The 12,281-nt window shown below is 40.4% G+C and overlaps 1 protein-coding gene across 3 annotated transcripts in view; it reads right to left on the bottom strand.

Moving 5' to 3' along the window:
• Window positions 1-6,094: 6,094 nt before the first annotated feature.
• The window catches only part of DCDC2 (doublecortin domain containing 2), a 60,406-nt gene continuing 54,219 nt past the window's right edge, over window positions 6,095-12,281 (bottom strand). For 2 of the 3 annotated variants that reach the window (XM_058830846.1, XM_058830843.1), the window contains exons 9-10: window positions 10,285-10,629; window positions 6,095-9,378 (exon numbers count right to left, since the gene is read on the bottom strand). In XM_058830846.1, the coding sequence (XP_058686829.1) occupies window positions 9,271-9,378; window positions 10,285-10,629 (453 nt within the window). In that variant the 3' untranslated portion in view covers window positions 6,095-9,270. Of the gene's footprint in view, window positions 9,379-9,405; window positions 9,678-10,284; window positions 10,630-12,281 lie in introns of those variants that run through there. The other variant, XM_058830844.1, reaches the window with a different exon arrangement.

The raw sequence follows: 12,281 nt of genomic DNA, 5'->3' as shown, positions 1-12,281 counted from the left end.
ATCAGTTCACTTGATGCACATTAAGCAGGCCAAAGCTCAGTTTTACTGTCAGATAATTTACAAAGGTATTGGGATGAAAATAATCTCTGCATATTGACAGTAGGTGAAGCAAATACTTCTAACAGCCCTTTAGAGAAAAGAGCCAGCATCAAATAACCTCTTTTATTGTTTTTTCCTAATTATTTACAGCTGATTTTTGAAGGCACCCTTTTTTTTCCATAATTTTCCATTCGTGGACTTTTGCAAATACAGATGGGAGGTCAGTTTTAAACAATGCTAATAAGCTAGTCAATTTAACAATGTATGTTATGCTGCTTGAGCAATTTCAGCCTCAAAAATTATGGCACTCATCGCTGCAGGCCATTTGCCAGCAAAAGGCACCCTTCAGCCTGAGGCTAAAAGGATGTGTTGATGTTGGTGGTGTTGTGGTCATCTGTCAATAAGTATCAGGAGAGACAGTCAGTGAATATTGAAAGCATAGAAAAACTTGCTGCAAGTCTAAAACCTGTGACCAGAACAATGTACGTACAGTGGCTGAAATCTTCATGAAAGCAGACATCAAAAAAAAAAAAAAAAAAACAAACCAAAAAACAAAAAAACAACCTAACAAAAAACAAAACACATCAACTTTTGACATCAATATTCTGGCCCCCATAGATGGCTGGACAAGCTTGAGGATCTTATTGTTGGACAACTGCATTATAAAATATGTGAGGACACATATTTTCCCTTTGAACACTATGATTAAAAAAAATTTCTTCAGATAACTGTTGCTCAGAATAGGTTCAGCTCTCAAATAACCCCTTGTAAAGGCACTTGTGAAACTGGAGCAAGTTTGTACCCAGACAAAAATCCTCACTTCAAAGACTGCTAAACAGAGCCACTGTCTCTGAGGGGCACAATTCGGAGGGTGCCCCAGTATCCCTCATGTTCAGGCTGACTGGGTTTCTGCCTCCCTGCTTTGTAAGGTCAGAAATTAGTGGGTTCTTCTGCATCTTCTCTTGCATGTCAGAGGTGACTGAGAAAGCCCTGAGTAAGGCACACATCAGTGCAAATCAGAGTAGAGGTATTCACTAAAACCCAGGACAGCCACAGAAGCCAGTGACAGCTTTTAGCTCTGGCCTATAGCTGAGCTTTTAGGGCAGAGGCAGCTCCAGCACTCTTCCAAAATTCACCATAGCAGCCATGTGAACTCCCTAGTGCCCTGAGAGCCAAGGTCCCAGATTTGCCCAGAGAGAGACATCACTGTTTTAGGCCACAGGAAGAGTAGCAAGAGCTTGGTCCCTTGAAGTAAACACCAGATAAAGAGAGATGATTGCAGCACATGTAGCCAGCCTGTCTTTAGCTTAAAATCACAGCAGAACAAATGGCAAAGAGCTTGTTCTGACCTCCAGGTGATCATGCAACTGGAAAGTGATAAATTGAGTTTGTTGGTTTAAACATGTCTTGTGTTTGACATAGGTCTACATGACATATAGACAAATCTTTGCCCTGACATGTCTGAATCCTCTGCCCTTCCTCTGTCCCTCCAGCAGCAGTGACTGCCCTTTGAGGAGTGCCTCAGCATTGCTCTCTGAACTAAACTGCTCGCTCTTGTGGCACCATGTGCTTAGACAAAGGTATGACGGGAAAATATTCTCCAGGTCACACACAAGTTCACCTGCCTGGATCACTGGCATAAACCTTGAAGGCCTCAGCTCAAAAGCAATTCCAGACCCTATAGCCAGATGGTTTTTGTCTCTGCAGATGCACTCATGGCATCCGTGTTGAGAAGGCTCTGGCCTCTAGTTGTCTGGTGTGCTGCTAAGTCTCCTCACGCAGGCTCTCTGTGAGTAATCCAGCAACCAGGCGTACACAAGGCAGGTCCCAAATCTCTCTCCAGCAGCAACGCAGACCAGTCCATCAAGTCCTTATCTTTAAAACACGCAGCTGTGGATCACACAGATGTTGGATTAGAAGAAACTCAAAGTGTACACCAAAGTATCTCCAGATCTGCTCTGTAAGGAGGCTGCTGGCCATATTTCCTGTGAATGCCAGGCCTGTACTGAGGCACACTTACAGCAAAGTGCAGAGAACTGAGGTGCCCAAGGACTGCAGTCTGCATCCCGTGTGTAAGGGAACTAATCTAGCACTGGCTCACTGCTTGTATGCAGGGCTGAGTAGTTAAAAAAGCAAAGCTGCTGGGAGCACCACCTGGAGCCAAATAGCCACAGACACACACACCACTGATATGTGCATCACTTCTTTTGGTACAGGAGCCCTCATAAGGCGGTGTTGTGTAGTTTTTTCACCTACTGGAAGCTTCTGGAGGACTAGGCATTTGTCTGGGAGCAGTGGCAAACACCACTGGGTCAGTCAGTCAGGATCACTGGGTCAGTCAGGATGCTAACTCTGAAATAGAGAGCACAGTGCCTGTGGAAATTGCAGGCCGCATAGCTTTCTCAGTCTTGCCTGAGAAAGTGGCCTGGGAATTCATAGGGAGGAATTAAAACAATCTTCAGAGATAGAGAACAGCCTTGCAGGTGCTGTTTGTCTGTTCCTTGTTTTCTTGCAAGAGAAGGTCGAGGGGTGGTGTGCCCCACTGACCAATGATGGTGATGTGTTAGTTTACTAACCAATAAGAGTTTCTTTTCTGTACTTTTCACGTATTGGTCTATAAAAAAGAGCTAAAACAATAAACTGAGAGATATTCTCCTGATCGACTCTCAAGAGAGTCTGTGTTGTTCGTCTCGGCGTTCCTAATAGAGCGACATCTGGTTATCACCGACGTGATGTACATCTAGTGACCCCCGAGGTTCGGTGCAACTAGCAGATAACAAACCAGCCACTTCCCCCACAGAGGGGTAAGTGAGAATCTCCCGGGCTCTCCTGGAGGGAGCTGGTTTTTAGACCAACGGGATAGTGGAGCCCTGCCAGTGAGCGGGCTTAGAACGGCTTATCTTGACGAAGCTAGAGCTTAAAGTCCCGGGTTAAGCCACTGCGTCTGCATCATTCCATTCGCGGGCCGTCAAGATAGACGGTTCTCACAATGAAGAACCGCATTTCAACTAATGATCAGATTGTCTTCTCTGCGTGGCAGGATGCCTTGCCATGCATGGGACTCAGTATTTCTGAAGATGCTATGCGTGCTTTGTTCCAGTGGGTAAAAGCTCAAGGTTTTACTGTGACTGTTGATAATGCCTTTAACCTCGAGATTTAGCTGTCAGTGGGAGACCGCCTATGGTCTGAGCTAGCTGCAGGAGATACCAGCGTGTGCAGCTTGGCAGCCACCTAGGGCGTGCTCTTTAAAGCGCTGGAGCGGTGCCAGTCTAGGGACAGTGATGCCGCGATGGAAGATTCACATGCCAGGGGTACCTCTTTTGTACACCATGAGAGACCGGGGGGTGAGACCGAGAACCCATCACCCACGGAGTTGAGCGCACAAGCCTCGCCAACAGAGAGGCAGCAGGAGAATAGAGACCACCCGTCCCCGCCCGCGCCTCCGTCTGCGGCGCCTTCACCAGCGCCGCGAGCAGCCATGGGGGTCCCTTCGCTGTCGATGGTGTTCTTCAGCCCCCCCACGCCCTCTGCGTTCCTTTCTCCTGTGCCGCAAGGGACAGCACAGACGCCCCCACTGCAGCCTGCTGACGCGGTGGGGGGAGCGGTCCCCCTGCGTCCATCTGCGGGACCCGGCAGCGCGGCGGGGGGGAATCAGCTTTCAGCCCCCCCGTGTCCAGCCGCGGAACCCGCGCATGCACGAGCCTTGCCGGGACACCCATCGCAGTGACCCTCATCAGGGGTGTCCTCTCCGGCCTCCGCACCGCCTCTGCACAGCCCCCTGACGGCAGCAACACTGCCCACCACGGCAGAGGCGGGCGTGGACTCTCCCCTCTGTGCCCAGCCCGGCGCGGGGGGCAAATGAGTCCACAAGCAAAGCTCCTGCCCGGACCAGCTACTGCAACTTTGTTGCCAGGGCAACCACTGCTGGAAACAGCAGCTGAGCAGGAGCTTCAGCGAGCAACAACACCGACAACTTTACAATGGAATCAACTTTACAGAACTGCAGAACATGCAAGCTTCAAACCGCTCAACAACACAGCTGCAGAACCCGACGAGCAACAGCAGCCTAATCCTGATGAAGCAACCACCTCTACACCGCAGATAGCTTCCCTGTTTACTTCACTGATTGCAGAGAGTCGAGAAGCTTTTGACCACAACCATGTAAACTCTACAAGTCCCTCAATCATATCTGAAGAGAAAATCCAATGGTCAACAAAAAAAAAAAAAAAAAAAAAAAAAAAAAGGGGATCAAAGCATCGTAAATTGCATTATTGCATTGTTGATTAATCTGTAAAAAAGTTTATAGATTTTTGCATAGTAGAATATCTAGGTGTTCTTGAGTTTTGTCACTTTAGTATTCTTTTAAACTTCCCTGTTGACAAGTTAGACTGTCAGTTTGAGCAGACTAAAGATGTTTTATGTGCTGTGTGTGTTAGTTTACTGAACTAGTTGTATTAGAGTCAACCATCAAATCCTTGCAAAGAAAGCAATCTTTAAACATCAAAAACACAAGCCAGAAAATCATTCTTAATCAGTGTCCATTCCAAGCTCTGTTGAAGGAGACCTCTTGTGCTGTGTTTGTTCTCTTTCCTGCAAGGGCCCAGCAGGAGATTACAAACACTGCTTTTTTATTTTAAAACAAAAAGGGGGAATTATGTATGCTAACTCTGAAATAGAGAGCACAGTGCCTGTGGAAATTGCAGGCAGCATAGCTTTCTCAGTCTTGCCTAAGAAAGTGGCCTGGGAATTCATAAGGAGGAATTAAAACAATCCTCAGAGACAGAGAACAGCCTTGCAGGTGCTGTTTGTCTGTTCCTTGTTTTCTTGCAAGAGAAGGTCGAGGGGTGGTGTACCCCACTGACCAGTGATGGTGATGTGTTAGTTTACTAACCAATAAGAGTTTCTTTTCTGTACTTTTCACGTATCGGTCTATAAAAAAGAACTAAAACAATAAACTGAGAGATATTCTCCTGATTGACTCTCAAGAGAGTCTGTGTTGTTCTTCTCGCCGTTCCTAATTGAGCAACAAGTCAGCACCATGATCTGCTTCCCACATGCACCAGCCATGGCACTGCCCAGCACCTGCAGCAGCCACACTCAGGGGCCCTTTGCAGCACCAGGGCTCTCCCTGCTGTGGAACAGCAGTGGAACATCCAAGTGTGGAGAGGTGCCAGTGAGTGAAAAAAGCCTTAACACCACTATTAAGGCCTTTGAGATGAACTACCCATCCCCACTCTTGCCAAAAACAAACAAACAAACAAACAAACACACAAACAACGCACACTTTTTATGCAAAAAAAACCTCTGCTTCAGTTTCCCCACAGAAAATCATGCTTGCGAAGGTTCTTCCAGGGAAAGGCTCTAATCCCAATGAGCAAGTACAATGCTACTACAACAGTTGTTTGCCTGCCTTTGCACACACACAGGACCATGTGCAAGCATCAGATGTCCCTGAGGGTGAGGCCCCCAGCCAGAAGCACCCAAGAGGTTTAGCTACCTTACCTTCCTTGTCCTGGGAGAAGCCACCTACAGTCATGGGGTCAGGGTACTTTGAACTATGAACCCTTTGGTCATTTTGAACTAGGCCTTGTGCTGAATGAAAGGAGAAATAGTCTTAACCCATGCCTCTTTCTCTGCAGAATCTTGTACAATTATAGAAAATTGCAGCTACAACAAATAATACTTTCCCATCACTAACATAATAAGAAGATTAAACTATTAATATGCACATGATTTATGAGTGCAGTGTGTGTGAGCACACAGCAAATGCCTTCAGTTTCAGCACTCACACACATCTATAAGTTAATGGATACAAAGGTGCACACACAGAATAATTTACAAAGAGCAGATGGCTCCACTGTCTATTGCCATGTCCACAGCACTTCTTTTGATTAAAACTTAGATTGAAAGCTGTCAGGCATCCAAAACAGAACCTCTTCATGTGCATCCCATTCAATCATTCTGATTGCAACTACTTAATAAATACACCCTTCCTGGAGATACTTCATTTGGTATTTATATTTATTATCTAATGGTTATTTTAATGTACATTTGGGGTAATCAATCAAAATATCCCAGTAACAATCCTTTCCCTGTATTTTCAAATAATCAGAATACTCACATTATTCTACTCTGCACACAGGTTTATTTCACTGTACTTTAGATGAAACTGAGTGGGGATTATATTCTCCTTATTTTCACCCATTTTTTCCCACAAACTAACTTTATTTTGGCTCTGACGTGTCAAGGCACCAAAACATTAGTTAAAATTGAATGAAAACTGCAGTCCAATGGGATTTAAGCCTATGCTTTAGTGCTTGGCTGAAATTAGGAATCTCTGCAGGGAGACATGTAGAAGTTTGGTAATTTTCCCAGGAATTGCCAGTGAAAGGATAAAACTCATGTCATTTGCTGAGTACTGCCTGGACAGTACACACATACCAATAACCCAGGCCTAACCTGAATTGTGGCATTAAAAAACTCCCTGAGCAAGTTTAACTGTGCCACTAGTCTTGCATTTATAACTATGTAATAGCTCAATTGTCAATGTATTTTCTTTCACAGTTGCAATACAAAAACTGCCAAATCCATTTTTTGTTGGTTTTTTGATTTTTTTTTTTTTAAAGTACTGGTTATGGGAGAATCCTGTCAGCTGCAAAATCACCAAATTATAAAGTCAGTAATCCAAAGACAGATTTAACAACAAACAGGCCTTGATATGAGAGAAAACACAGGAATGTCTGAACTAGTTCTCTTTAATAGCAAATTATTTTTAAAAACAAAAGCAAAACGAGAAAACAATTATTAAACAAACCCTCAGAATTGTTGCACATAAGTGTAATAAAATAACATTATATAAACTTTACAAAATGATGTATTTCTCAGGTAAAACTGAGTTAAGCAATCACACTCAGCAGACCAAGACAGAAAAACTATTAGGAAGACCAAGACTGTATCAGTTTTGTTTAATTTCTACTAGAATTATTTGTTAGGTATAAACTAGTTTCCCTAAATAAAAGAACCTGATAAACATTCATGTTGTCAGTGTAGCAAGGTGAATGATAAAATGGTTATATCTCTAATTCCAAATTCAGATTTGCTTTTCTGAAGAAAGATATCCTTTCTTACATGAGAACAGAGGGGGAAACATTTTCCAAGTCGAGTAACACTCACAGGAATTTCATGCTCCTATAAAGGAAAATGGTAATATTACATTTCCCTAGAATTTAGTTTAATCCTTTAAATTATTCTTATTGATATCTGTAAGTCTCTTAAGCATGGAAAATACCGAACTTTTGGGGAAAGTAAAGAAATGACAGAAGCTGGCACTCAAAAGCTATAAATAGAAACCAACAATAAAGGTACCTGTGTCATTTTACCTCACTGTCACTCACAGTTATTTTTATCCATTCTGATTCAGGTTTGTTTTGTTGTTGTTGTTGTTGTTTTTTGTTGAGAAGAGCTTTTTGGTTTTTACTTTTGCTTAACTATAAATGTCTTTTAAATCCCAGAGAAATCAAATATATTTGAATATAGGTTTAATTGCTATTACAAAAAAAGGAAGTGTGCATACTTTGCTTAAGAGCTTGGCTAAATTAGGAGTTATTTTGAACTGATCACAAATGCAATATTCCCTTCAATCTTTGTCAGACAGCTCAACAGAAGCTACAGGTTTCATAGAAGGTTTCAAGGTTTCACAGACAATTCAGAGATTCCACAGGGCAAACTGTTCTAACCCTTTTCATATGTTTTTTAACATGTCTTTTATACTTAATATTGCCAAAGCAGCAGAAATATGCTGAAGGATCTCCACATTTTTTACTACATTGGAAAAATATACTTAATAATCAGTAGAAGAAGGGAAGATGTTTGAGTTTCAGTTATGGCAAGTGGTTCTTCACATTCCTTAAACAGCGCTTCAAGTTCAATTTGTTCATAAATGTAATTCTTGTCTTAATGGCATGAAATCAACAAAAATTACATTAAGTTTAGTATAGTAATAATTTACTAGCATTAACGATAAGGAAACCCACTATTTCTTTTGTATAATTAATAAAATTATGCTTAGGGCTGTATTTCTATGAACAACAAATTATTCCCATTACTAACAGAGAAATGATAAGACCAATAGAATTACTGTCATTAAGTGAACTAATACTGTGGATCAATGCCTTATTTACTAATGCATATTAAGCCACAGCCTATCAGGAGATATCTTGCTTAAAAGGATGATGACACACTTCCAACCATTAAGGCTATGCAAAGGGTTCATAAAGGCATTGTTCCTGACTTTTACAGAAAGCTGGTGGGCTTATCCTGATGTCTCACATATTAAAATGACTCCATCAACTGCAATGGTGTCATGGAAATTTCAGTCTGAATCTAGGCATGTTCTTTTTTTTAGTTCATTAATAAATTAAGTTTCTCTTAGACTGAATTACAAATCCATCCAAATTCAACTCTTTAACTAATCCACTACATACTCTTCCTTTGTCTTTTGTTCATGATGACAATAACTCACTATTTAGTGAATCCGTGCAGGACAATCAACAAAATTTTCTGTTTTAAATGGAAACAAGCTGCAATATTGTAGGCTGTATTAATAGTGTTAAGTAAGTGCTATTTATGTATGCAAAACCTAATAATTCTAATTAACATACTGAAAATAGACTATTTAGTAATATTGAACTGACCCCTCATTATAGTAAATCATTTTCTGTGGGCATAAATCCATTAGGTGAGGAACATATTCTAGTTATATCTTAATGTTATACCTCAAGATTATACCTTATACCTATGTGGAATTGTAGAAGAAAAACTACACGTCCTAGTTAAAAGGTAAAAAATAGTTTCTTTTCCTGAACAAATCAACAAAGAAATTTTGATATTGAATGTGGGTGGGTCTCTTTTCCTTTCCCCGGAACAGTGTTGTTTTTCTGGTTATTCTATTGTTGCTAACTATGTCGTACCACAAAGTAGTTAGTTTATTTCTAATACTACTATAAAGTACTTCTGCATTTTCCCCATCAAATCCTATCAGAAAATCTCACCTTCTAAAATTAATTCTATGTTCTTCTAGTAGATATAAACGCTTGTTTTTCATCAGTCCATAGAGCATTACGTGGGTACTCAACCTGCCTCCCTAATTTAAGTTGCCAATGACAAAAAATAACATGCTTTATATTTAAAGTGTTATCCGTTCTCATTTTCTGCTCATTACATTTTTCCTGTTTATGCAACTGCTGCATAGTCATTGCTCTGGTCATTCTTTTCACTTTCCTGTGGGCTGGTGATTGTCACCCTTGGATTTGTTGATGTTTTTTCAAGACCGGGATCAACCTCAAGAAAAAGGACAGGCACTGTTAACGTCATTGGGTATCAAAGATTTCACTTAATTTCAATACAGCATTAAGCACCTCATATTAAAATTTCCACAAGGTATTCTAAATGTGAAAAAAGTGTTTTCAAAGAGCGATTGTGTTAAAATTTTCATTTATTTTATACTTATATATCTTCCAAATGAGAAAGCACTCACATTAGAGGTCCCCCCTTCTTTCATCAAGCATCCAGTTACCCACATATGCATTTAAATGAATGCTCATTCACTTTCTCCATTTCCATAAATAACTTCAGCTTTTCTAGAACAAAAAAAAATTCAAATATATGAAGCACAGAATAAATTCAGAGCCCAAGAAAATGTCATGCTACTCAGCTCTCTCAATTGAAAAATATACTTGTGTGTCATACAGGCACTATATTTTTCAATTTCTAAGAACAAGATGAAACTTCCACAACACAATGGCAAAATGCATTTATGAAATGCAACTTTTGTGAAAGTCAATTCATCAAAATAATGAGGCACTTTGGGGTCATGAACACACCCATCTGCTCTGCCCTAAAAGAAAAAGTAATGTAGAAATATATAATGATTCTGCTTTTCTGGAAACTGCAAGAATTTTTCTCATTACTTTTTTTCAAAATTTAGCACACTAAGGAAAGTAGAAGATGCAGATTCATCAAATAGTGAGAAACATCTGCTTTCTCAGTTGGAGGGTATATAATGTAATTACTGATGAAACTGATCTATACAGACAGAAAACAACTTTTCCACAAACTGAAGTTCTCATATATGGTATCAGGACTTTATCAGAAATTAACTACTTAGAGACCAGATGAGAAGCATAAGGCTGAGATGAATGAGGAACAATAACATAAGAAAAACAGTTTAAAAGAATTAACACTCACCTGGTTCTGACTGCCAGAATCCTCTTTTATTTCTCCTTCAGACTGAAGATCACCTTGGTAGTTCAAATGCTCCATTCCATCACCATTTCCTTCATTGGTTTTGCCATTTAAATGGATAAGTTCATTTCCCTCTGCTTGGTCAACATTCTGTGTTTCCCCTGCTTCATCTTCATAATTTTCATTTAATTTCTTTTTGTTTTCTTCCACTTCAATTCTTTCTTTAACAGTTTCCTCACTTTCCTCCCTATTCACTTCTGGATATTCTTCCTCTCCTTTATATGCCTCCTCTCCCTTGTCATTTTCCTCTTCTACATTTTCTTCTTCATCTACAGTTTCTGCTGGCCTCTGGTGAAAGGAAAAACAGCAGCATTATGAGGCATTTTAAATCAGAATGCTCCATGCAATTCTGAAATGTGACAGACATCAAATTCACAATTACATCATTACTGAGGAATAAGTATGCTAATTTGAGGTTTGTCTACATGGACAGAAAATGATGCTCCTGTACTTACACCCCATAATGCCCTTTTATTCTTCATTTACAACAATTGTTGGTGAGATTTAAATTTATTACATGGGTTTTAATCCATTTGGCCACACTCAAAACAACTGGAATGAGCTAGATTTAATGGGCACAGTAACAGCTTAATCTGTTCCATCTACTCCAGGTTCTCTAACTTTCTAGCATCTAGTACATACTTGTTTATAAATCCTGTCACAAGAAAATATCATGTATTACTAGCCCACAAACTGTTCCCCAAGAAGCATTTTACCTATGGACCAGGTCATGCCATGACCATCGGTATTGTCTTCTTTGAATACACAGAGAAGTAGCCAGAGAGATGAGGTAGACCTACCACTGGTCACTTCCAAGACATCATTCCCCTTCCCAAAGATCCCTGTATAGGGTGCCTTGGCTAGGTTTTGCTGGACATTTGGCAGCAATTTTTTTCCTACACAGAATTGGACTAGCAGCCAGAAGGAACAAGATCTTGCCTCACTTTGTAGAAGAGTTATATGTATGGATAAAACTGCTGGCAGCATCATCTCACGACAGCCTGGGAGACAGTTGCACAAATTGTCTGGTCTTTGTCATTTGCCTTCCAGTTTCAGCTTTGAAGGCACACCTGACTATTCAGTCAACCAATGCTCCCACCTGCCAAGATTACTTACATACTTCTGCTGAGGTATGAATCAAAATAAAGTGAAAAAAATCCCACAGGAGCAACAGGGATGACTCCCACCCAGCTTTATCAGACTCTAAATCTAAAGCAAACAAGCTGAGAGCAATTGATTATCTCTTAATCAAAACTGCTTGGAATTTTACTGTCCTCAGTAGCTCCTTTATGCAAGCTGCTATCTGCTACAGAGAAGCAAGTTGTCTTCTAAAAATTTGTTTTCCTCACTAACCCTAACATTTCAAAAGAATTTTCTCATCACCTTCAACATATTAATAAGAGCCAGTTCATTAAGGTCAAGAGTTTATTGAAGCCTCTTGAAACATCTTGACTTTCCTTTGATATCTAAGTTGCAACTTTATTATGCCAGTACACAATGCCACATTGGCATGGCTGCAAAAAGGACAAGTCATTGTGTTGCAATAATCCACAGAATATGGAATTACCAGAAATACTATGTGGTTACATGACCAGATAAATAATGGCTCCATAAGTGATTTTTGAAGTACGGTCATTTCTATGTGTTTTATTCAAGCCTTTCATCTAGTAACATCAAACTGGCCTTATTACCACTGAAATAGAACTTTAACAAGCCAAGTCTTTACAGAAACCTTCAAAGAAGGCAACATCCAAAGCAAATTTGATCCAACCTTTGTAACCTGCAGCACATAAAGACAGCAAAGAATCTGTAGATCCATAAATTCTCAGAAGTTACCCTCTACTCTTAGGCATGTTATCTACTAATTTGCTTTCAGTCTACTAAGGAAATTAGCAGCCCTGGATTATGACCAGAAACAGGGTAAGGTGGGACAAATTACA

Source organism: Poecile atricapillus, chromosome 2 (genome assembly GCF_030490865.1).
Source record: "Poecile atricapillus isolate bPoeAtr1 chromosome 2, bPoeAtr1.hap1, whole genome shotgun sequence".
NCBI classification, from domain to species: domain Eukaryota; kingdom Metazoa; phylum Chordata; class Aves; order Passeriformes; family Paridae; genus Poecile; species Poecile atricapillus.
The sequence above is the reverse complement of the archived record's forward strand: the minus strand, read 5'-3'. Positions and strand labels throughout refer to the sequence as shown.